The sequence below is a fragment of the Trypanosoma cruzi genome, genomic scaffold, assembly GCF_000209065.1.
Source record: "Trypanosoma cruzi strain CL Brener 1047053516791 genomic scaffold, whole genome shotgun sequence".
Classification (NCBI taxonomy): domain Eukaryota; phylum Euglenozoa; class Kinetoplastea; order Trypanosomatida; family Trypanosomatidae; genus Trypanosoma; species Trypanosoma cruzi.
Genome location: NW_001849435.1, coordinates 73622 through 96241, shown reverse-complemented (window position 1 = coordinate 96241; position 22620 = coordinate 73622). Strand labels below are relative to the sequence as shown.

General features: G+C 54.6%; 4 protein-coding genes and 4 pseudogenes across 4 annotated transcripts, besides 8 other annotated features; all 8 read right to left on the bottom strand.

Moving 5' to 3' along the window:
• Nucleotides 1-390: a mobile genetic element.
• Nucleotides 1-22620: part of a sequence feature (areas not merged during assembly with more than two copies in the genome that could not be assigned to a particular haplotype) that runs on past the window's edge.
• Nucleotides 818-2151: a mobile genetic element.
• Nucleotides 3101-3136: a sequence feature (AT_rich).
• Tc00.1047053510583.220 (mucin TcMUCII, putative) lies at nt 3362-3949 on the bottom strand (the record flags this gene model as incomplete). The annotated part of the gene is made up of 1 exon (XM_813212.1): nt 3362-3949. One exon carries the CDS (start codon nt 3947-3949, stop codon nt 3362-3364), a length of 588 nt encoding a protein of 195 aa, XP_818305.1.
• Nucleotides 3521-3580: a microsatellite.
• Tc00.1047053510583.209 lies at nt 7554-8966 on the bottom strand (annotated as a pseudogene).
• Nucleotides 8337-8358: a microsatellite.
• Tc00.1047053510583.200 (mucin TcMUCII, putative) lies at nt 9424-10038 on the bottom strand (the record flags this gene model as incomplete). Its single annotated transcript, XM_813211.1, has 1 exon — nt 9424-10038. The coding sequence occupies one exon, from the start codon at nt 10036-10038 to the stop codon at nt 9424-9426; it is 615 nt and encodes a 204-aa protein (XP_818304.1).
• Nucleotides 9583-9636: a microsatellite.
• Nucleotides 10645-11838, bottom strand: Tc00.1047053510583.180 (annotated as a pseudogene).
• Nucleotides 12075-12395, bottom strand: Tc00.1047053510583.171 (annotated as a pseudogene).
• Tc00.1047053510583.160 (uncharacterized protein) lies at nt 13354-13890 on the bottom strand (the record flags this gene model as incomplete). Its single annotated transcript, XM_813210.1, has 1 exon — nt 13354-13890. One exon carries the CDS (start codon nt 13888-13890, stop codon nt 13354-13356), a length of 537 nt encoding a protein of 178 aa, XP_818303.1.
• Nucleotides 16370-19165, bottom strand: Tc00.1047053510583.140 (annotated as a pseudogene).
• On the bottom strand, nt 20381-21190 carry Tc00.1047053510583.130 (mucin-associated surface protein (MASP), putative; the record flags this gene model as incomplete). Its single annotated transcript, XM_813209.1, has 1 exon — nt 20381-21190. The coding sequence occupies one exon, from the start codon at nt 21188-21190 to the stop codon at nt 20381-20383; it is 810 nt and encodes a 269-aa protein (XP_818302.1).
• Nucleotides 20771-20863: a sequence feature (GA-rich).

Below are 22620 nucleotides of genomic sequence, written 5' to 3'. Positions count from 1 at the left end.
GCAGTCACGTCAGGGGACGAGGCATTACGATGTGTGATCCGTGTTGCCTGTGTCGGGTAATTTGCCAGCCCAAAATCCATATAGATTAGAACAGCGGCGAAATTATCGCCTCCAGTCCTTGATGGTGCATATGACTGTCCCAGAGTTCACGATGCAAATTCAGGTCACCCGCGATAATCTCTTCGGGCCCAAGCGACAAACGATATTGATAAATGCGGATTATTGACCAATTGCTGTGGGAGGGTTGTAGAGACTCGCCACGCAAATGCTGCGACAGCCTGGCGGAAATACACGGACAGCAATGGTCTCCAGGAGGTCAGTGCCAGGGAGCGACGGGCGCTCGCACGGTGGAGAGTGGCGCACCAGAACGGCAACGCCACCACCGCGCCCAGTGAGGCCTGAAGGCAGTCATTATGGCCAGATAATTTCGTCGCCACGTCAACACGGTTACTTATTTCCTGCAGAAGAACGATGTCAGGTGGACGCTGCTCCAATCGCGCCGCAAATGCAATCTTTTTTACGGACGAGAGGCCTGCAATGTTAAGCAGCCAAATATTGATGAAGCCATCCTCCTCGGTGGCAGGGTTCTTGTGAACGTCACCGCCACGGGCGATATCAACGGAGTGGCCGCTGCGAAACGGTCGTGCAGTTCTGTCCGACAGTCTGCAGGCAGACCGCCTCACCTCCCCGCACCGGGCATGGCGTGGAACCTTCTCGGGGGGTGAAGTCACCTTGGTCTCCGTCGTGCTCGCAGCAACGCCCTGCTGCGGAGTTCCTATACGCAACTAAAGCCCAGCACCGCGACAAGGTGCAACGTCATCGCTGGGGACCGTGGATACTTACGAAGAATAGCGGTGTTGACATTCCCACGTCAGCCGGGATTGGCATACTGCTCTCATCCCCGCAACTTTCGAAGATAACAGAGAAGGTTAGTACCAACGGCGGCACACGCCCATGCAGCCGCACGACGGAGTCCCGTGCACTGCTCCCGGCCATGGAAAGGCTGAGTGCCCCTCGTATCCAGCGCAGACACAAAACCCTGCTTGTGGTTACAGACAGTCAGTCCCTTCTAGCCGCCGTCACCAAGGGCCCGCACAGTCATACCGACTGGACGGAGGATCGGCTCTGGCAGCGTCTCTTGTCGCTGACGCGTGCTGGCTGGTCCGTGCAGCTGCAGTTTTGCTACGAACATTGCGGAGTACACGTTAACGAGCCTGCAGATCAGCATGCGACGCAGACCACGGCAACCGGGCAACACACGGAGCATGGAATAGCACCCATACGGCACACGGACCTGCTGTCATGCATTAACACCCAGCTCACCAACAAGTGGCGTAGTACCATGCATCAGGACACCCACCACTACCTGCTTGGCGGCGCCAGGCCATCAGATCCAGGCGGCAAGCACATAATCACTCAGGAAGCCCTCGACTGACAGGAACGGATACACACTGCACGGGAAGGGTGCGGGGAATCCGAGCTCTGGGGTCGCCTGTACTGGACTGCGAGAGACTGCACGAACCAACGCCGTTTCCGCAACATCTCACCGAAACACTCCGCTTTCATGCGCTCCAACGACGATCCCACCGCACCGGGACGGAAGCTGTTCCCCCGACGACAAGGGAGGCCGACGCACCGCCTGTGGAGAGACGGCCCTCCACACGCCGTCGAAAGAAGAAATGCCCGCACTGTGACGCCACAGTGGTGGGACACACGAACCACATCGGTCACTGTCGGTGCTTTCATCCGGAACGCCCTCCACCGCTTCCCGACCTCCACCGCGATTGCTGCGACACGGTCCTCCCCACACAAAAAAAGGCACCGCACAGCACAGAAATCGCTGCGCACAGAACCCAGACGCTGATCGGCACCGCAGCAGCAGTGCCAGGAGGCGATCACTGCTACCGCAGGATCAGCCAGCCTCCACAAGCGCAACAATTAGCCCGCAGAAAACAATGCACCATCTGCTTCCGGAATGTACAGACGCTCTGGCTGTGCGCCAACGGCTGGGCATTAAGAAGGACCTTCGCACCGAAAGCTTCTCCCAATGGCAGCTGCCTCATAGCAGGAAACTCATGTCGCTGCTCGACCATCCCCTCGGCACCCTGATGACATCGTGCGGCTAGACATGTCGGTAAGAGCAGGGAAAAATAATAATAATGAGCATTCCCGCCACTATAGAGACGTGGTGCATCTTGCGATCCCGCTGGCGGCTCTCCTCTTCCACCGCTGTTTTTGCGCAAGCGGTCACCACAGTCATTTTTGTGGTTTGGTCGGCCTCGTGTTGCGCTCTGGGTTCTCCTCCTTCATCGCCCTGCGGTGCTTCCTTCGCCGTCCCTGGCGCCTGTGACTGTCCCGTGACGGTTTGTTCCGAAGCCTGACTGCCCTGGGAGGTCCTCCCGCCACCAGCATGCACTCCACCCGCTGCCTGCTGAGGTGCGTCGGAGCGTGGGGATGTTGTGCCTGCGGCGTGCCCTCCGCCCAAAGACTCCGGTCCACTTGCACGCATCCGAGCAGCAGACGCGCTGCCAGTGCCGGACGGATTGCAAGGGCCACTTCGCAGTGGGTCGCTGCTGGATTGGTCCTGCCTCGTCGGAGCAGTGAGTGGTCCTGCCGAGGTGGGATTGGGGCCCTCACCCGCGGTGTTTCCTCCACCCTCCTCGTCTTCCTGATTGCTATTGTCCTCAGAGTTCACATTCCCCTTAGTCCAGAGCCACCGGCCACGGGTCCACCTTCCGCAGCCATCACACCCCGCGCGTGCCCAGCAGTCACCGCGCCATCACCCGCGGCCGCACACGCACCCCGTCGCGGCAGCCCTCACTCACACGCACGAGCAGCTGCGCATCACTGCAGGAGCCAACAGGACGCAGAGCACACGGCCAGTCATCATCACAAACAGTGGAGTCGCCTAACGCTGCGGAGCCAACCTGCGACAGCACGAGAAAAACAAAAGCAGACACAGCCGCTACACCACCGCACGGCCACGCACAGTAACAAATGGCAGCACCCCAGCAGCAGCAGCGCACACACCACGGGACAGATGGAATCAGTACGATTGCAGAGCTCGCACACCGCACCGCAAACCACAAGTTTAAAAAGCAATAAAAAACAATAATTAAAAAACAATAATTAAAAAGAAAAGAAAACAAATCCAGGGCCCCAGTGCGCATGCTTATGAGTGTGTCCGGGATGCGCTCTACATGGCGGATGCGGGGCACAACGCGGAGCACACAGCACGGCAGCAGAAGCAAGTGAAGCAAAACAAGATCATTATTTCCTCTTATTTTATACAGTGAACCACAACACACGCGCACAAGTCCCCGCGGTTGAGTGCTGGCACGCGCAGCCCGCACACACCTCTTCAGCCCACAGCGGTGTACGCCAGCACGGATGCGGCAAGCACCAGCGGGGCACACACCCACGCAGAGCTGCTGAGGCTGCCGTCCATTTCGCGAAGACGTGACGGTGCGCGGGTGGTCGTAGTACTTGGCGCCTCCGTAGTCGTAGTGCTTGGCGGATGTGTTGTAGTGGTGGTGGTCGTCGTGGTTGGTGCCTTTGTTGTAGTCGTCGTTGTCGTTGTCTGAGCAGAGGCTTCAGACTTCTTATTTGTTTGTTCTGTAGGGATGTTGTTGCCACTTATTGGTCCAGTCGTGCCGTTCTTAACTTCTTTCGTATTTTCCGTAACTGTTGTCGGTTCTTGAACGGTCAAAATTTCTCCCCCTCCAACACTTTCTTCTATTTCCACAACAGGCTCCTTACTTGGCAACCCTGGCAAAGGGAGCGATAGACTGGGGGCGGCTTCAGGAGATTCAGGCCTAGCTGATTCCGCTTTTTTATTCTTCGTGGCCGTATTGGAAGACCCTTTACGCATAGCCTCTGCCACGCATACGGACGGGCAGCAGCACAGGGCAAGCACCAACAGGGCGCACAGCAGACGGCACGTCATCATCGTGAGTGTGGTCGTTCAGTGGTGTGGAGCTGATCTGCACAGTGAGGGACATGGAGAGCAACAGGGGAGACGAGAGGTGCGGCAGACACACACAGAGGGCACACCACATGAGGAGAGGGCAGCAGCCAGGCATGCACCGTACGCCGCACACCACGCACGACACACACTCCAATCCACGGCAGCAGGCACACACACACACACAGCCCTGCCGCAACAACACACAGATGGAGGAGGGAGAAGCAAACAGGAGCGGCACACAAGGCTCCACCGCATGCACATACGGCGAGAGCGGTCCGTCGTGTCTGCACCCCTCACGGAGGGTGCGCACACACACAAGAAGGTGCAGCGCACACAGCAACACAAAAGCATAGTAACAATACAAAAGGAGATCCCCGCACACCACGCGGATTGTTGGTCCACGGGAAGTGCAGCCAATATTCACCACAAAAACAGTTCATTTGCAGTGGGCCTTCGTCCACATTCATCGCAGACCACCTCATGCAGGCCCGGCCACCACCGCAGCAGCCGCACACGCAAAAACAAGCGCAAGGGATGTAATAATGCAAGCAATCATTTATTTGTTTTTCTGTTTGGATGTTGGCGGATGTTTTCATGCTTTTTTTCATTTTGTTTTTGCAGAGAGCAAACCTTCATGCCTGGATCGTGTGTTTCAAGAATTTCCGCAGGGTGCACAATTATTTGTTTTCCCACTTGTGCATTTTTTTCTTGTGTTGGTGCATCCAATAATTCGGTTTATGTTGTTCCTGCCTTTCGCTGGTAAAGTGCTGCAATAGGTGCTTTTATTTCCTCCGTTCGTTGCTGTGGCACATGATTCCTCACCGTTTATTGCGGTGGAGATGAAAATATGTGAGTGGACTCCCACGCACCAGAACGCACCTTCGCTCCTATTTACTGCTGCACGGAAGGGCATGTGTGTTTGGTGGTGCCTCGTCCATATATTTTGTGGGCGTACATTCCCCTGCAGGCTGAGGGCGGGATGACGCTCCGTCGCGGTGCACTTCCCTCGCATGCCGCCCACTGTGGTTCATCATGCATCACCCCCTCACACATTCCGTGGTGCCACACCGTTGATATTATTGCAGCCGCCGTGACTCCGCATATTTCACGCATTTGATTGTGCCACAATACATCCGCTCGTGTGGCCGCCGCATCCAAACAGCGGTGCCCAGCACCGTGAGCGGCAGTCCACATCCTTGCATGTCCCAACGCAGTGGTGTTGGACTGTCAGCCAGACGTCAGACAACAAGAGAGTCTTGTGCTGGCAGTACAACACACGGAGCTGCAGCGAATGACTCGGGCGGCGACGCATCTATTCGTCGCAAAGCACTAAAAAGGAGTCGGGCAAAATAATGCCGGCAGCATTCAAGACACCACATCCACAGCCAAAGCATGCGACGTGATGTGTGTTTCATTGGTGCTGTGGAATGCCTGCAGACGACGTCACTAGTGGAGGCATGCCACCCATGATCAGCGGACAGACAATAATCGGCATGGGAGGCCACAAGAGGCAGCAACGACGCCAGCAGCAGGAGCAGCTCTCTCTCTCTGTTGCCTCCGAGAAGCAATTATTCCACCAGCCACAGCTGACTGTGCCATCGTGACACTCCATGCACGCCGTGGCTGCGTCAACACATCCTGTTCCCTGCAGCGCCTCGAAAGACGCCTCACTCCGTCCACTAAGTGCATCGGTGTGGGCCGTGCCTCGGCTGTTCGTGAGGACCACAACGATGTGAGGGTCACCGAGTCGCAGCATGTTTGTTGTGACGTTGTTGCATGGCACCTGCACACACACACACAGCGCCTGCATCCCTCCCTGTTGTGTCCGCTCTCCGCCGGAGTGGCCACACACACGGGCAGCAGCAAAATCACTTCACCCTCGACGATCCAAAATCAACACCGACATCCCTCGCAACGCAAAGATCTCAGTTGCCAGCACGGGCTTCCTGTCGCTCTGCCATCGACGCTGAAACACGGCACAGTGCACGCACTTATTTTCCTCGTGTGCAGTCAGCCGTTTGCTTCACACATTCTTCGACGGAATGACGTCCACAAAAGCACGCCACAAAAGCCACCGTGATCGCACAAGCCCTTGCGATGAGCGTCGGTGTGTGCGTGCATCCGCTGCTCACACGTGCTGGCAGGCAGCCTGCAGCCGGTGCACTCGTGCCAGTTCGTCGGCTCCAGCACGGAAAAGAGAAAGTGGCCTATTCCCGATGCACTTATTCCCACCAGCAGCACCAACACGCTGGGCGCCAGCCGTCATTCCTCAGCACATCCAGGAATGCTGAAAAGTAACGTGGAGCTGTCAGCCAGCAATGCCACAATCCCGCACACACGTCGGCTCCACCAGAAAAGAAACACAAATCACAAACAACACCCTCCACATGTCATCCGAACATCATTCCGACACACCGCGACACGCCAAACAGAAGTATTCGTCACTCCATGCACCTCCCCACACAATCACATAGTCCATGCACCACGCACGGCAGCGGCTCACACGCGGTCAAACAAATGTCCCTCGGATCAGTGGCCTCCACGTGCTGCGGTGGGAAGTAAACAAAAGAGACGAGCCGCCAAACCCCAAAAGAGCGCCACGACTGGCCGCAAGTCAACGGAACGCAGCCACCCAAATGAATTCAGTCCTGATGCCCTCAGCCTCCCACCTTCCCCACAAAAGCTGCAAAGATTGAAAACAGACGCACCGTCCAATAAACTCTTTGTGCAAAGCCAAAAGAAGCCGCAGTGCCTCCTGCTGCCCTCACAGTCCGTTGATGACGCCTGGATGCGGATGGTCACCCATCGGTACTTCCAAACGACGCCGCACACCCGCGACGCATCCTGCGCTCTAAGACATGCGGCCCTCACTATCACCAGAGACGCCCACGCACCGTCAGCACGCAACAAATCGTCAAGGAACGAAGGATAAGTCAGACTGACAGCAAGACACCCGCCGACAAATCACAGCACAAACATCATCACAAGCAGAACCAAAAGCAATGCAGGCCGCAGAGTAGCGTGAATCAACTGACGCACGGCGTATGTAAAAGAAAAAAAAAATCAGTGGCGTTACAAGAATACAAGAGGCTGACACTCTCTCAACAAGAAAGGAACAGTATAATAATACACAAAAAGCAAACAATTTAGGCGTCCACCGTCAAAGCAAGCCACGAATCGAAAAAAGGGCAATGGAATGGGTGCACTCAACCAAACCACACGTAAAACAATAAAACAAAAAGCCGAAGCGTGGGACGACCAGCGCACACACACTCTCATTGCTCCCGTAAAGCAAAACACACACACAGAGGGAGAGAGAGAGAGGTCGCCCACTCAGTGCAATAAAAACAAAACAGAAACAGTTACGGTGCTCCGCCCATGCAGCCAGGCAGGACGGCAGCGGTGCGTGTCGTGCAAAAGAGAGCACCAACGGGCCTGCATGGGTGTGCATGCATATATACAATGGGCACATTATGTGTGTGCCTCGTGGGGTGAGGTGAGGGCGAGAGTCCATGCAAGGGGACACACACACAGAGAGAGAAGGAAGAGTGTGTGTGCGGGCGGTGCACGGCTCTCTCTCCCTCACTCTCACGCGGCCACCACCGCAGCAGCAGCCGCACAGCAACAACAGTAAGAAGAGGAAGAAGAGGGGAGGTGGTGTGGGAGACCGCGGTGCTGCTGTCACTGTCAGTTATGGTCTCTGTATTGCTCGTTTTATTGGTGGCGTTTTCTGGTACTGTTGTGTATCTCTCAGCATTATCTGCCTGAGTGCCCCTGTTTCCTGAAGCGGTTTCAAATTCCACAGTCTTATCCTTGTGTGCCACGTCATCATTGACGTCGTCGTTATTAGACTGTTCAAGGTCACTCGCATCACCAGAGGCTTGGGTGCTTCTTGTGCCAGCGGTAGGCCTTTCAGCAGTAGAAGCTGCAGGGCTGCTGTCGCTGTCGTCATCATTTGTCGTGGCAATTATACCAGCGTTGGGTATTTCTTCTGCTTGCAATTCACTGGTGCTGGCTGGCAGGGCAGCGGGGCCAGTATCTCCCGCGGAATCATGTTATGTTACTGAGGCGGCAGGAGGTTGAGGATTGTTAACACCACCCTTCCCCACCGTGCTTCCGGCAATACCGCTGCCAGATTTGGAGGCGGATAATGGAGTTGTAGCCTCTGGAATTTCTTTGGATGCACTCCGCTGTGTATCCGAGGAAATTGTTTCTCCTTCTTCGTGCCCTGAAGCATCTTTCGTTTCGAGCATCTCCTTTTGTGTGAGTGACTTCCGTCTCGCGGCCTTAAGTTTTCTTCCACTGGAATTGGTGTCCGTTTCTCAGTTAATCCTAAAGGCTTTGATGGCCCCGCTTCTGTGCCTTCTTTTGGTGGTGGTGGTGGTGGTGGTTGATTTCCCCTGCCATTTTCACCTTCTGTTTGGCCGTCTTTTGACACGCCGCCCACAAGCCTTGAATTGGCGTTGAAAAGTCCATGCTCAGCGTGTTTTGGATTTTGACTGCCACCCGCAACAGTCAATGGCAAGTCTGCCAACTCTTGAATTCCAGTTGGATTGGCGGGGTTGACGACTGAAGTCGCCTTGTCTTTTTCGAAATTTGGTTCACTCTTGTCTGCTTTCAAATTATTTTCCCCCTCCCGGCACTTTTGCAAATTCTTCCCGTCCTCCTGCTGGATTCTTCTTTTCTGCTTGCAACGTGTGGCCTCAAAAAGACAATCCCTTCAATTTGTCGTCGTTCTCTTTGCGATGATCCTAATCATTACCAGAACCACCAGCAGCAGCAACAGCCACGGCAGAGTGTTGACGCCTCCAACGACGACGGCCATCCACAACGGCACGCACACCGTCCATCCCTTGACGGAGGCATTCCCCAACGGCGGACGCATTCGCCCTGCCTCCCGTCCTTCTGCCGGCCTCCTCCGCGCATCCCCACCGCCAGCAGCGCACCACAGCACGCAGAGGACACACACCAGCAGCACACGGCCAGTCATCATCGCCATCACTCCTGTCACTTGCGTGTGGCCTTCAGCAAAAGTAACACCACGTCAACAGAGTGAAAAGCAGAAAGATAGACACAGCCGCTACACCACGCACAGCAACAAATGGCAGCATCCCAGCAGCGGCGCACACACCACGAGACAAATGGAATCAGTACGATTGCAGAGCTCGCACACCACACCGCAAACCACAAGTTTAAAAAGCAATAAAAAGCAATAATTAAAAAGAAATTAAAAAAGAAAAACAAACCCAGGGCTCCAGTGCGCATGCTTATGAGTGTGTCCGCGATGCGTTCAACGTGGCGGATGCGGGGCACAACGCGGAGCACACAGCACGGCAGCAGAAGCAAGTGAAGCAAAACAAGATCATTATTTTCTCTTATTTTATACAGTGAACCACAACACACGCGCACAAATCCCCGCGGTTGAGTGCTGGCACGCACAGCCCGCACACACCTCTTCAGCCCACAGCGGTGTACGCCAGCGCGGATGCGGCGAGCACCAGCGGGGCACACACCCACGCAGAGCTGCTGAGGCTGCCGTCGGTTTCGCGAAGACGTGACGGTGCGCTGGTGGTCGACACAGCTGGCGCCTCAGTAGTCGTAGTACTTGGTGCCTCTGTTGTAGTAGTGGTCGTGGTTGGTGCCTTTGTTGTAGTCGTCGTTGTCGTTGTCTGAGCAGAGGCTTCAGACTTCTTATTTGTTTGTTCTGTAGGGATGTTGTTGCCACTTATTGGTCCAGTCGTGTCTTCCGTACCTTCTCTTTGTACCGTATTATGCGCACCACTTGATTGCGAATGCGGACTGGGCGAATTCCCTGCATCTCCCGCAGTATTTCCGCGTTCCGCAGCGGCCCCATTACTTGATGACCCTAGCTGATCGGCCTCCTGTGGTGTCACTGATGAAGGGGTCAATTGACTGGTAACGCTTCCATTAGCTCCAGACATAGTTGATGCCGGTATTGTGGCCGTTTTGGAAGAAGCGGCAGCTTTAGGCTGAGTGTCTCCCGCGTGCACGGACGGGCAGAAGCACAGGGCAAGCACCAACAGGGCGCACAGCAGACGGCACGTCATCATAATCGTGAGTGTGGTCGTTCAGTGGTGTGGAGCTGATCTGCACAGTGAGGGAAATTGAGAGCAACAGGGGAGACGAGAGGTGCGGCAGACACACACAGAGGGCACACCACATGAGGAGAGGGCAGCAGCCAGGCATGCACCGTACGCCGCACACCACGCACGACACACACTCCAATCCACGGCAGCAGGCACACACACACACGCAGCCGCGGAATGGGTGCACTCAACCACAAAATCAAAAAGAAAACAAAACAAAAAGCCGAAGCGTGGGACGACCAGCGCACACACACTCTCATTACTCCCGTAAAGCAAAACACACACACAGAGGGAGAGAGAGAGGTCGCCCACTCAATGCAATAAAAACAAAACAGAAACAGTTACGGTGCTCCGCCCATGCAGCCAGGCAGGACGGCAGCGGTGCGTGTCGTGCAAAAGAGAGCACCAACGGGCCTGCATGGGTGTGCATGCATATATACAATGGGCACATTATTGTGTGTGCTTCGTGGGGTGAGGTGAGGGCGAGAGTCCATGCAAGGGGACACACACACAGAGAGAGAAGGACGAGTGTGTGTGCGGGCGGTGCACGGCTCTCTCACACTCACTCTCACGCGGCCACCGCAGCAGCAGCAGCAGCCGCAACAAGAAAAAGAGGGGAGGTGGTGTGGGAGACCGCGGTGCTGCTGTCACTGTCACTGTCATTTGTAATTGCTGTGTTATTTGGACCAAAGGCGGTCTTCTCTTTCTTTGTTTCTCCGTCATTTTTGAGGGAATGTTTATGTTGGTGGTCTTCTTCTGTAGCTGCCGATTCAGGAAATTCGGCATCTTTTCGAATGTTCGCGTCTTCCTCGTCTGCCCCAAGTGCGGCAGCAGCACCACCTTCTCCTGCAGAAGATTGTGGCAACGGTGGGTCAATGGTTTCATTTGATTTACTTTTCGTTGAAACCAAGGGAATTTCCCTTTTCAATGGATCTGATGAACTGGCGGCGGATCCCTCCTGTTGCATGCCCTGTGGTTTTACAGGTGGCGGTGACGGTGGCGTTGAAGTTGGCTCTGTCGTTGAAGCAGTCGGCACCTTTTCTTTTTGTGCTTTTGGTAGTTGCGGTTGTTCTTCCCCCCGGCGTCGTTTTTCCTGTACTTCTTCATGGCCTTGAAGTAAATGGTCATGCTGGGATAATCCTCTGTGCTGTACGTCGGTCTCGTGTTGTGGTTGTCCTGGCTCTACTTCCGGTTGCTTTCCTTCCTGCTGCGCTGAGTCTCCTTGTAGCGCTGCTTCTTGTCCTACAAGTTGATTTCCTTTTATTACTGAAGCGTCCTCACGTGACGATTGTTTTTCGTGACTTTCTTTGTTTTTCTGTTTGTTCTGCTCTTCAAGTCTTTTTTTGTTTTTACTTCTTCAACATCTTGCCGTACTTGCCGCGTGACTCCTGCATCTTGCACTGGGTTGGTTTGATGACTCTGACCAGCACCGGTAGGTGGAGCAGGAGGCTGTAGGCCTGTTTGGGGATTTGGGTCACTGGACTTGTGTGACGGCAATGACGGATCGGTAGGAATGGCATCTGTGTCGTTTGTCGTCGCCTTCGTACATTCCGCGGTATTTCCTTCCGACCCCGGCTCCACGGAGCAGGACTTGTGATCCAAACCTTCTCTTCCATCCATAACTTCAGATGATCCACCTTGTGGGGCTTCGGACCTCTCAGAAGAAAAATCCACATTCTCATCAGACTCATCACCATTGACCACCGAAGCGCTGCACCACAGCACGCAGAGGGCACACACCAGCAGCACACGGCCAGTCATCATCGCCACCACTCCTGTCACTTGCGTGTAGCCTTCAGCAAAAGTAACTCCCCGTCAACGCAGAGCAAAAGCAAAAGGAGAGACAATTCCCACAGCCACGCACCGTCCCATCCAGCAACGAGAGTCACGCACCACAACAACAATTGGGTGGGCATGGTTCAACAACAATCAAAAAAAGAGGTGCTCCTCGCCAGTGCCCTGTTCCTCACACTCTCACAGTCACTGTTGCTGTTATTCCCTCTCCTCAGTCCCTCACAGGCACGCCACGCCCACTTCAAGACGCGCCCCTCCAGCACACGCAGTCCGTCATGCGCTCCCGCTGCGCCGCAAAGTCCGTCACCTCCTCCCAGTCAAACAGCTCCGTGTCCTCCACGTCCCTCACAATCGTCGGCATGCCTCAGCCGCGCAACACCCACAGCGCCACAGTGTCGTGCCGCCTCTCCTCCCCAATCATGAACGCAACACCCAACGTGTACTCGCGCACGTGCTCCATGCGCTGCAACCACAGGCCGATCAGGTTGGCCGTCATGAACTGCATCTTGTCGTCCTCCGTGTACTTGGAGCAGACCCTCACATTCTCTCAATCCACGGCCTGGGTGCTGCGAGAGGCTGCCGAGAGGCGCCACGTGTGTGGAAGAAGCAAATGTGGGGAAACAACGGCCACCCTCACTCCCTCACACATCTCCACTTCCCTCCACTGTCCCACACAAAAGGGCGGTGTCATGGGGAAGAGATGCCCGCCGCACAGCACATGCACGAGGGCACACGCGGAAGCAATGCCATCCACTTCGCACCGCAAGATACTGCCATGCGCTCAGCACACACACGGCGGCAACGAGAGCGACGGGGTGCATCCAATTACATACCGCACAGCCATTTACTTCTCTCCGCACGGCTAGTGGCGTCCCACACTCACAGTGAGGCACGGCGCACACCATCTTCTCCCTCCGAGGGCACTCAGGAGGCCGGCGCCCAGTCACCCTCGTGCCATCGCAATGGGTAGCACAAACAACCGTCGTCGCAAACCATCGGCGCCTCTAGCAGAAAAGAAGAAAAAGATATGAGGGCAGTTCAGAAACACAGCCAGCAGAGGGACACCCAACGACACACGGAGGCAAACAATGACAGTGGACACGGCACGGACAAAAAGAAGTCCGCAGGGATTTTTTAAAAAAGAAAAAAGAAACTAAAATGAATCAGTAGGACTTCCATTTCGTGTGCCATGCAGCACAAGACGATCACGTGCGCATAAATATTACCTGCACAAGTAAAAAATGTAATAAAAAAAAAGAAAAAAATCTTATTACTCCACCAGCCCACACAACATCCCTCACATTTCACGCGGCATCCGGCCTCTTCTTCCAATCCCCGTTCCCGCAGTCTGTGGGAAGCACAGCAGCGGAGCCGGCACCGCGTGTGGGCAACAGCAAAAAAGAAACACACAAGAGAGAAAACACGTCGCCCATTCCAGTGCACATCAACCGAACATTAAATAATGAGAAGAAAAAAGGGCACTTATTACTCCAGTGGAAAAGCATCAAAAAGAGCATTACAAAGAAGAAAAAAAGGTTTAAAAAGCGATCCGTAAATCATTAAAAAAGAGGAGAAAAAACAGTAACATAAAAACCGCAAAGTATGCGGCAAATATCCCCCGTGGGGAGTCACAATTCCACCCTCTTTCGCTCGAAGGACTACCACAACTCCACACAACCCCAGAAGAAGCAGCAGCAACGCCAGAGACACGCACACACGCGCAGTGCGGCCGCCAGTTGAATCGAGTGGTATCAACTTCACGTCGTCAAACAGGACGAGGCGGCCGTCTGGACTCACGCCGCTCCAGATCGCGCAAGGACACATTTCTTGATGCCGTTTTGGTGTTCCGGGGACGTTCTGACCATTCATTCCTCCCGCAATTTTCCCAGGAACGTGCTCGCCGCTGCCGTCAACGGCCTCACTCTTACGGGCATCCCTCGAGCCCACTGCCTTCCTCAACGCGGTGGCGAGCGCAGTCTTCGTCACGAATGCATTCGGATCCATTTCTATGTTCCGACTCATGGCAATGCTAGGCTTCCTATTGGGTGGTGTTGAAGCCACGTTTTCTTTCGGATCGGTTGCAATGCGAAGCTTTTTCCTAGACGTGTTTTTCGCCGTGTTGGATGCGGGACTCGGATCGACGGTGTTGGGTCCGTCAGCCGCCGCAGACCGTCGCCAATCCTCGTGTTGACGTGACGGCTCAGCATTCACTTGCGGCGCAGTTGTCCCACCAGATTTTGTGTCATCCTTCCCTTCACGAGGTGGCGGCAACTGACAGATGCCCGTCCGGTCAGCATCGCTGCTCCGTGCAGGCGGATGGATGGTTCCATCGGGGAAAATTGACGCCACCACAATTCATAGGGCCGGCGTATTTATGCGTCGTCACATTCATCGTGAAGGCAACGGTGGCCCCTTCCTCTTCCGTTGCACAGCTGACAGCACAGTTGCTACATGTGTGCACCGCATGGGCCACATGACACACAGCACCCAGCTCACCATCCCTGCAGTGCATGTGCACATCAAAGCCACTGAAAGTATAATTCTCACACTGAGCCTCAGCACCGGCAGCGGAACACTTCGTCCACGCCACACACACACGCGATAGCTCAGGCTGCCGTCACTCGGAGCACACGACACATCCACCGGCACAACCACCGCATCCGCATCACCAGATACAACTCCAGGAATCCCAGCAGCCGTCACGCACACGGAAGTGCAGCAGCAGCACGAGAGCGCAAGGACCAACACGGTGCCGCACCGTCACCATCGTCATCATCACCGGTATTGGTGTCGCTGGAGTCAGCCAGCTGATCGGTGGGACAGAAGAAAAAGAATGCAACAAGAGGGAGAGGGACGGGGCACAGCGGATGCAGCGCGAGAGAGCAGACAAAATGAGGAAAGGGCAGCAGGCCCAGCCGCACAGCTCACACACCACGAGACGGCATCCACCACCATCTCCCCCAGATCATTCCTGCTGTCTCAGAGAAATGGCCAAAGCCCCGCGGCCACCACACAACGCACACGGAGCAAGCACCCACCACACGAGGCAGAAGCGGAAGCAAAACCTCATCCATCCATGACGTGGCAACAAAATTTCCTGCCATTCCGCCCTCCATGGAACACGGAGCCCAACTCAACGCAGTCACACGCAGTGCATCAAACCCGCAGGAAAGGAGACTCGGGCTGCGCACTCCCTCTCCTCCCTTCTCCTCATGGCCACGGAAGAAGAAAACAGCCGCCACACGCAACTGCCAGCATGCACTACAAAAGAAGCATCCAAATCCACTGCAATGTGCATCTTGTGTGTGTGGTTGTGTGTGCCTGCAGAAACACAAAGCAAAGAAGTAGAAAAGAGGAAGCAGAGTATGCGGAGAGACGCACAAAAATGTACAGCGGAGATGCATGGCGGAAACAACAGGAAAAAGACCGCTCAAACTCATGACTGCACTGCAGACCGAGCAGCGACAATTCACACAAGATTTATTGAAAACAAAAAAGAACGTTCCCCTTCGTCTTATACAAACCCCATCACACAAAATAATTATAAATAAAAAGAAGTCGTCCATTACTGTTCCGCACAAATTTAAAAAGCAGCCGGCTGCCGTGTGGCCACACCAAACTGTCTGCGCACATTTTGTCCGAAAATAAAATTAAAAGATATTTAAATGTCTTTCAACCGTCCGACCCTCCATGTGTCCGCGCATCGTTTATATTTCATGGGGTCATCTGCGTGTTGCTGCTCCCCTCAGCCCTCCCATCGGCGCGTGAGTGCGGCCCGCAGAGCACAGTCACTCGTGTGTGTGGGGACTGAGAGAAGCACGCAGACACGACGGCAGTCGCGTCATTCCATCGGGAGAGTGAGCGCAGCAAAAGAAAAAAAATCATCGGAGGGGAGAGAAATGCTCAAGAGGCCGACACCGAAGGGACTGCCGGCGCAAGAAATTTAAACAAAAGCAAAAATAAAAAAAAACACGGCGGCAGGGTGTGGCTGTGTGTGTGTGTGGCGCTGCGGGTGTCTGCCCGCCCTGGCCGCAAAGAAAACAAAACAAGAGGGAAGAAATGTGTGCGCCGCCCCACAGGCCCTCGTCGCACGCCCACACGTCACGGCTCCCTCAGCGCGCCGTTCGTCGCGGCCCCTCCTCATGCGTGCAGCAGGCGAGGCGCACAGGGCCGTCGTCATGAGCGTGTCGGTGGGTGTGCGAGTGGAGCAGTTGGGCGGGAAACACACGGCACCCCTCGCAGGAAGAGTGCAGCATGAAACAATTAAAAGAGGGAAGAGTAGAAAAGAAAAAAAAAGTCCATAGTGACTGCCCCAAAAGCAAAAAAAGAGAAGGGATGGGGGATGAGAAAAAAAAAAGTAAAACCAACCAAAAAGAAGCAAACAGTAAAAGGATTTTAAAATAGGCAAAAAAAAAAGATTTATGAGTGAAATTTGTTCCCATGGGAATAGTAGTTCTCTGCTGGGAGGTCGCAATTGTCCCACGCGGCAGCCAGTCATCCCTCACGCAGTCGCAAACCCCCACAGTCCCAACAGCAGAAGGAGCAGCGGCAGCGCCCTCCTCTCACTTACAGTACACGCATCGCTGTTATTCCCCTGCGACAAATTTCCGAGACTGCTGCTGAGTGCCGCAGACTTTACGTCCCCGTTCTGTGGATGGATTCCCTCCTCTCCCTGCCCATCCGTTCCTCCCGTCGTCTCCCCATCCGCACCAGAGCTCACGGTCGCCTCAGGAGTTTGGGGTGATCCATCTCCCTGAACCGTTTCTCCACTCCCTGTCAGCATCGCTGGGTCGGCGTCAGACGAGGAAGAGAAATCCACATTTTTGTTTCCACTGGGAGAGGTTCCAGATATCTGCTGGTTTACGGGCTCCTTTCCTGAAGAAGTCACGGCGGTAGAAGTCGCTGGTGTGGATGCGCCGCCAGCACCCGCACCATTGCTCCCCTTCGGCTGTTCCTGCTCCGACGGCAGTTGACCGGCAGAATTGGTTCGAGACACGGTTCTCTCCACATCTGGTGCACTTACCTCTGGTGAACGAGGAGGTGTCGTCGATGTCTTCGGTTCTTCCGGCTTCGGAATAGTAATTGTATTTTTGGCAAGCCCTGCAATCTCCTCGGATGTCAACGGGCGGTTGTACAGCAGGACATTCGACACAGTCACAGACACGCCTCCTTGGCTCTCTGTGTTCTCTGCGTTGCCTCCATCTCCTCCAATGAAGAAGTGTGAGATCTCTTTCGAATCCGTATTTTCCAATTTACACGTTTCGTCCTCCACGCGCACACCATCGACGTACGCAGAGCCCTGGGTGCCGTTCTGCAGCACAATGGCCAATTGGTGTGTTTTCTGTGTCTCCCAATCGCTGCTCTGCCCCGTCTTCTTTCCGCTGTCGTACGACAGTCCCAGGAGTACTGGATTCTTATCATCGCCATTCATCTTCGCACCCATCAAAGGAATGGGACCCTCCTTCGTCGGCACACCATCGATGGACACCGTCGCCACAAGAGTGAAGTTGTAGTTCGCAAAGTGGTACAGCTGATTCTCCCCCTGCTCGCCAACGGGCCACTCCGCCCACGCACCCCGGAACGTCACACCATCGGGATTCTCAGTTGCCACTGTTGCCGCTGCTTCCCCAGCTTTATTATTCACTGTGGCGTTCACCCCGAGGTACTCGTCCTTCCATGTGTTCTCAGAGAAGTTGCCGGACAAAAAGCCAACCAGCCCAGCCGTGGTCTCAGTGTTTTTGCAGGCACTTTCAGGTGAGGTAACCTCCAGAGCTCTTTTAGAAGGGCAAAGCTGGGAGACACGTTTGTCCACTTCCTTCCAGGTCGCCAGCACATCCTTCACACGCTGCAGCCGCTCAGTCAGACGCACAGAGACCATACCGGGCGATGGTTTTTCATCACCGACCTTCTTCTTCTCGTACAGTGCAACCAACCCCTCCTTCTCCTCATCAGTTCCACTTCCAGCACTTTTGTACAACAGGGCGCTAGCTGCAGCGTCATCGTCCTTCCCGGATATCGGCCCCATATCAACAAAGTGCGTATTGTCCGTCAGCCAAAGATGGAGTTCACCCTTTTGAGCGCCTCCCTTCTCGAAATAAGCCGGCAGAGCAACAAGCATCACGTCCCTGCTCTCAATCTTCGCTGTGATGAACCCGCTCCCAACGCCCTTCTCATGTAGCTTACGGTTGCTGCCCCACACGCGCGAGAGTGTCCCGAGTGCCTCCGTCCACGGCCTCCCCTTGTCGCCGGACTCGTACACCCTGCGGCGGCCATCACCACACGCAGTCATCATCACGAGTTTGTCCTTCTCCTCCCGCTCCACCACGGAGGGATCACTGCAGCCACCGTCAGACATCCCCTTCGACAGCATCCAATTTGCAGCATCCGAGGAGGATATGAGCAGCGAAACATTGTTATTCCTTCTATCCTCCGCAGTGCCATTAACCTTATTCTCCTTCACGGCTTCCGTTGCGAACACAAGCGTACCGTCCTCCATCTTAACACCCGATCCGCCACCGCCAATGTGTCCTGTCAAAGTGTCATCGTTTTCACCGATAACACTGCACAAAATACTGATGGTATCATTCCAATAAATTCTTTTGGTACTTTCATCCACACCACTGACGTTCCCTTTCACCAGCAAAAGTCCCCACTGAGCCACGCCAGCCACACCTACCTGACAATTAGAGAGACCTTTACTCATGCAGACTCCAGCAAGCATGTAAATATCATTTCCCCTCACAACTGTTGTTGGACGGCTCACATGTACTCTCGTCCCGCCTTGGGAATCATCCTTATCCTCTGTTTTGGAGGCGCAATTCCCTCCATCGGTTGGACATTCCTCCAGCACTTCCGTCCTCACCTCAGTTGCTTCCAGGGCTTTTGGGCTTTTGTCGTCCAACTTCATGAATTGTGAGGCAATGCAGGAAAAATAACGCTATCCTTCTCGCACCACGCCTCGGCAACGGCAAACACCTCACCATCCATCTCAACAAGACTGGGAGCATGGAGAGGACTCACTTCTCTCCATCTTTCACATCTCTCCAAACAAAATATTTCCCCGATGAAGAGCCCTGACGTGACTCTCATCCTGCAGCAGCCACAGCCCCAACACTTTTGCAGCACAACATCGCAAGAAGAAGAAAAAGGGGCACCGCAGAGAGGAAGAGATGCCGGGACATGTTGGGCATCCGCCACTCACTCTCTCCTCCTTCCCTCCTCCTTCCGCTGGATCCGGTCACGCGGCGACGGTTGTGTGTGCGGGGTGCCCTGACTGCAGCAACACGTGAGAGCATGTAAATATGTGTGTGTGGGCGGTGTGTGTGCTGTTGTTCCTTTCAGAGTCTTACAATTCCACAGTAGCGTTTAGCGCTTGGTATTAACTTCTTTCCCTTGTGTGTGAGTGGTTCAGAAAAAGAAGTGAAACACACCGCCACCCATCCACAGTGAGCGGCATCACCACCCGCACCGCATTCACTCCCAACAATAACGACAACTCACGCACACAGACACACGGAACGAGAAGGAAGAACAGTGCACCGGAAACACACAGCGACTGTTGCCACCACCAGGAGCCACGGCGGGCGCTTCTGCCACGCGTCAGCACTATCCGAGCTACGCCGACACACAAAACAATCACCGAGATGCAGAAGGGTACAACTGCCCTTCGCAACACCAACGCGCCATCGCCAGTCGTTTTACTGTTGTCTCTTCCCACACCCTCCATCGCACATCGCCCCGCACAGCGGGAGGAACACGTCGGCACGTGCAGCTGCCGGGAGTGAATCCACGCGCATATCTCCCAGGCTCCCTCAATGCCGCGCCACCCACGGGCAGCACGCCAAGAAAATCACGCTCGCAGCACGGCAAGAAAATAAAATCGCAGTCTTCCGTCATCCCCCCTCAAAAGGGCCGCCGCAGCCAAAATATTGTGCGTGTGCGCGTCCTCATCATTCACGCCGCTCCACAGCGTGTGCATGCGTTTGTGTGTTTGTCAGCGCCTATACTTGCAGAGCAGATGTATGGAACACAAGAGAGCCAAAAAGGGCAACAACAGAGAAGCGGATAGCACACACGCAAATTACTCATATCATCACACACACACACGCAGCGGCGGAATGGGTGCACTCAACCACAACACAATTAAAACAATAAAAAAAAACAAAAAGCCGAAGCGTGGGACGACCAGCGCACACACACTCTCATTGCTCCCGTAAAGCAAAACACACACACAGGGAGAGAGAGAGAGAGGTCGCCCACTCAATGCAATAAAAACAAAACAGAAACAGTTACGGTGCTCCGCCCATGCAGCCAGGCAGGACGGCAGCGGTGCGTGTCGTGCAAAAGAGAGCACCAACGGGCCTGCATGGGTGTGCATGCATATATACAATGGGCACATTATGTGTGTGCCTCGTGGGGTGAGGTGAGGGCGAGAGTCCATGCAAGGGGACAGAGAGAGAGAGAGAAGGAAGTGTGTGCGTGCGGGCGGTGCACGGCTCTCTCACACTCACTCTCACGCGGCCACCACCGCAGCCGCAGCCGCACACGCAACAAGGAGAAGAAGCAAAAGAGGGGAGGTGGTGTGGGAGGCCGCGGTGCTGCCGTCACTTTCGCCAGTCGTCGCCGTTGTAGTTTTCATGGCTGTGGCTTCGACTGGTGTTTCTTTCGGATTGGCATCTTTATTTTCATTTTGTTTTCCCTCTACCGTCCCTGCACCATCAGCTGCTGGGTCATCGTCTCCAGTTGTTGGTGTGCTGTTGGGATTTGTTATATTCGATGCTCCCTCCGCAGCAAAAGATAAACTTGGCTGCTCTTGACCGCCTGCTGACGTCCCCTCTGCGATGCCGGTAACAGCTTCTTCTTTCTTTGTATCCCCCTTTTCTTTCGTATCATCCTCTTTGTGTTCTTCATCTTCGTTCTCTCCGTCTTCCTTTTCTTCTTCCCCTTCCTCCAATTCTTCTTCCTCATCATTCTCCTCTTCGTCTTCCTCTTCCTCATTTTTAACTTCTGTATTTTGAACCATGCTGTCCGTCGTTGGACTTGCCGCTTTTGATGCTCCTCCTCCGGGTACATTTTCCTGTAATGATTTTTCTGTCACTTCCTTTAATTCTGGCGCCTTTGGTGTGGGTTCTTTAGGCGCTACCTCTTTACTGCTTTGGTCAACTCCTCCAACGACGGCCTCTCCTTCTTTCTTTTGAGGCTTCTTTTCGGGCGCAGTATCCGGAAGAGCTGGAGAAGGTGGTTCAGATGGTTCACCACCGCAGGCACCGCACCACAGCACGCAGAGGGCACACACCAGCAGCACACGGCCAGTCATCATCATCACGGCTGCACACACAGTCTAGGGAGGGACAAAGAGAGGAGGATGAGAACACACACACATCAGCAGCATGGAAAAGGAGGAGTAGCGTTTGCATGAGGGTTGCTGTCATGAGCATGGGTGACGCGTGCACGCAGGAAGAACAGGCAACAATGAAACACCGGACAGCACGGCACACAACTCCACGGCATGTAAAACCCACCCGCAGCTGCCCCAAAAATGGAAGGGAAAGAGGGCGCAACAGTGCGGCAAGAACACAGTGATGCCGGTGCGGAAAAGGATCCCAAAACGGCGTGAAAAAGAAACAAAAAACAGTCTTCCCCCACAGCGGCCACATCCAACAGCGCAAATTAATAATAACAGAAACAAACACCACACACGGCAACTCACAGCGGCAGTGAGTTCCCTGTCGCCAATCTTCATGGCTGCACGCTACCGCACTCCTCGTGAGTCCATCGCTCCGCTGCCTTCCTCCTTCCCGCGGCTCCCCTGCACGAACAGCCACGGCACTCAATCGGGTCCATCCACACCCGTCGCCGCGCCGCCCTCAACGACCCAACAGGCAACCGCCCAAAAACCGTTGCGGAAATCACACACCCGCAACAAAGCACGCGACGCAACATCATGTCACGTGGACCCCGCCGTCAGAAGAACGTCATGTCAACCGTTTGGCCGACACACGGTACAATCGATCAACAGAAAAGAGAAGTAAGACAGGCACTCAATCAAGGACTCTCCACACACACAGCCCTTTTGATGCCGCCGCTGCTGCCACGGGCACGGTACCCGAGCGGAAAATGACACGCAGTAAAAAAGGCCTCACAAGAGAGAAACAATCCACATGTCCATATGCAAAGCGCCACTCAGGCTGCTGCGGCCGCAGGGTCCGTGGGCAGAAAAGCGCCGTACTGAATCCCGCCAGTTATGTCAGTCTCCCCTCCCACCAATGTAGCGCATAATGCACGGCGTGCGTCCACAGGCGTCCACTCCCGGTGCCCTAGCAACACTTCAGAACACACATAATGAAGAAGGGAAGTATCATTACACAATGCCAAAGCAGGTAAATAAAAATAGGGAAATCAAACCACACAGATCCCTCGCACACGCACACAAACACCCCACAGTATTCTCCAGAAGAAGTCAAACAATTTCTTATCCCAACCCATAATACACGCGTGGTGCCGCCACATTAGCAACCAACAAAAGAGGGAGAGTGCATACAGCATGTCCCTGGTACAAAGTATACAGACAAGAAGAGTGTATGTATATACTGATAGGAACATGCCAGTTGATATAGGCCTTTCTCTCTTGCACCCACTGCTGAGTGTTGGCACCGCGGCGGCAGCGGCAAGCAGAAGAAGCACCGGAAAGGGACAAGCAGCCGCCGCACTGTTGTTGCCGTGGATCGGAGGCGGGGCGTCCTTCATGTCGGC